The sequence below is a fragment of the Lottia gigantea genome (assembly GCF_000327385.1).
Source record: "Lottia gigantea unplaced genomic scaffold LOTGIsca_403, whole genome shotgun sequence".
NCBI classification, from domain to species: domain Eukaryota; kingdom Metazoa; phylum Mollusca; class Gastropoda; family Lottiidae; genus Lottia; species Lottia gigantea.
This window is the reverse complement of record NW_008709394.1, coordinates 8,081-9,462: the sequence shown is the minus strand read 5'-3', so window position 1 is coordinate 9,462 and position 1,382 is coordinate 8,081. Positions and strand designations below refer to the sequence as shown.

Genomic DNA, 1,382 nt, shown 5'->3' with positions numbered 1-1,382 from the left:
AAGTGCAAGAGCGTTTCTACCAGAAGAAGAAAAAGAATTTGTAAAACTCTTCAATAAACAAAAATTCAGACCTAGAACTGCTATTTTAAAAGTTTGGTTTGAATATCCCCAAAAAATGTTCTTTCAACTCATACCAGCTAAAGATAAAATAACTTTTACGAATAGAATAGGTCAGAAGGAAACTGGCACTAAAATCAGGTTCAGAAATGGTTTCTGTCACGACGTTTTAACATCAGTTGATATTCAAGAAATAGTGAAATCCGGTGGTAAAATTATTAGAATATTAGATGGTATAGTATACGAAGAAAATTTTAAAACTCCACCATACAGAGATTATATTTTAATTTTGAAGGAATTAAGGAATAAATACAAAAAAGAAGGAGATATGGTTGCTAGTAATTGCATGAAATTATTAGGTAATTCCTTATACGGTAAATCTATTCAGAAGGATATAAATACATCGAGACATCTATGGAGTGAAGCGACTTTTAAAGCCAACTTCGATTCACACATCAAAAGCTATGAAAAGTAAATGATATAGTCAATATATAGTTGAGATGAATGAAGAAGAAAAAGAGTTTGTTCCTCCAAAGGATTATACTAGATTAACACCCACTCAATTAGGTGCATTTATATTATCTCATAGTAAAAAAATAATGAACAATTTCATTCACGTAATAGATGGATTTTATAAGCCGGAAATATACTATACAGATACCGATAGTTTATACATTTCGTCTAGTAATTGGGATAAATTAAATGAAGCTGGGTTGGTGTCTGAAAACGAATATAGCAAAGGGAAGAATGATTACGGTGATGGTGGAATCATATTTGGTTTATATTTAGCGCCAAAAGTAAAATACAATATCATTCTAACTTCCGATGGTGTTTTAAAAGAAAAGAAAACGTTTAAGGGTTACTCTAACTATAAGATTAAGGTAGAAGACTACATTCAATTAGCTAGTGGACATGACGTAACGAATGAATTTAAGAAACCTTGGGTAAAAAGTTTTACTGATGGAATAGTTATTCCTAATGAAAAACAAAAGAAAGTTTTCAGAAGTTATCTGAATCTCGTTAAAAGAAAAGCACCAAACAGTGAAGGAATTATGTATCCTTACAACAATAAAGATGAGATGTGTTTGGATGAAAACTATGAATTTGATGATTTCGATTATCTAACTATTCAAGAAGAGAATGAAGAGTGCTAATTTTTTTGTTTTAAATGAAGTTGAATAACAATTTCCTCGTTACCAAAATCTATAAACCTATTTTTACCATCTTTGATTTCCAGATTTATATCTTTAATCATAAAGGAATTAAGTGGTAAATACGTCGTTTGAAATGGTTTCTCTATAATTCTATATCCAATAGGAACAGGA

The 1,382-nt window shown here is 29.9% G+C and overlaps 1 protein-coding gene across 1 annotated transcript; it reads left to right on the top strand.

The window, feature by feature from the left end:
* Positions 1-557: 557 nt before the first annotated feature.
* Positions 558-1,211, top strand: LOTGIDRAFT_175783 (hypothetical protein; the record flags this gene model as incomplete). Its single annotated transcript, XM_009060134.1, has 1 exon — positions 558-1,211. The coding sequence occupies one exon, from the start codon at positions 558-560 to the stop codon at positions 1,209-1,211; it is 654 nt and encodes a 217-aa protein (XP_009058382.1).
* Positions 1,212-1,382: the final 171 nt, after the last annotated feature.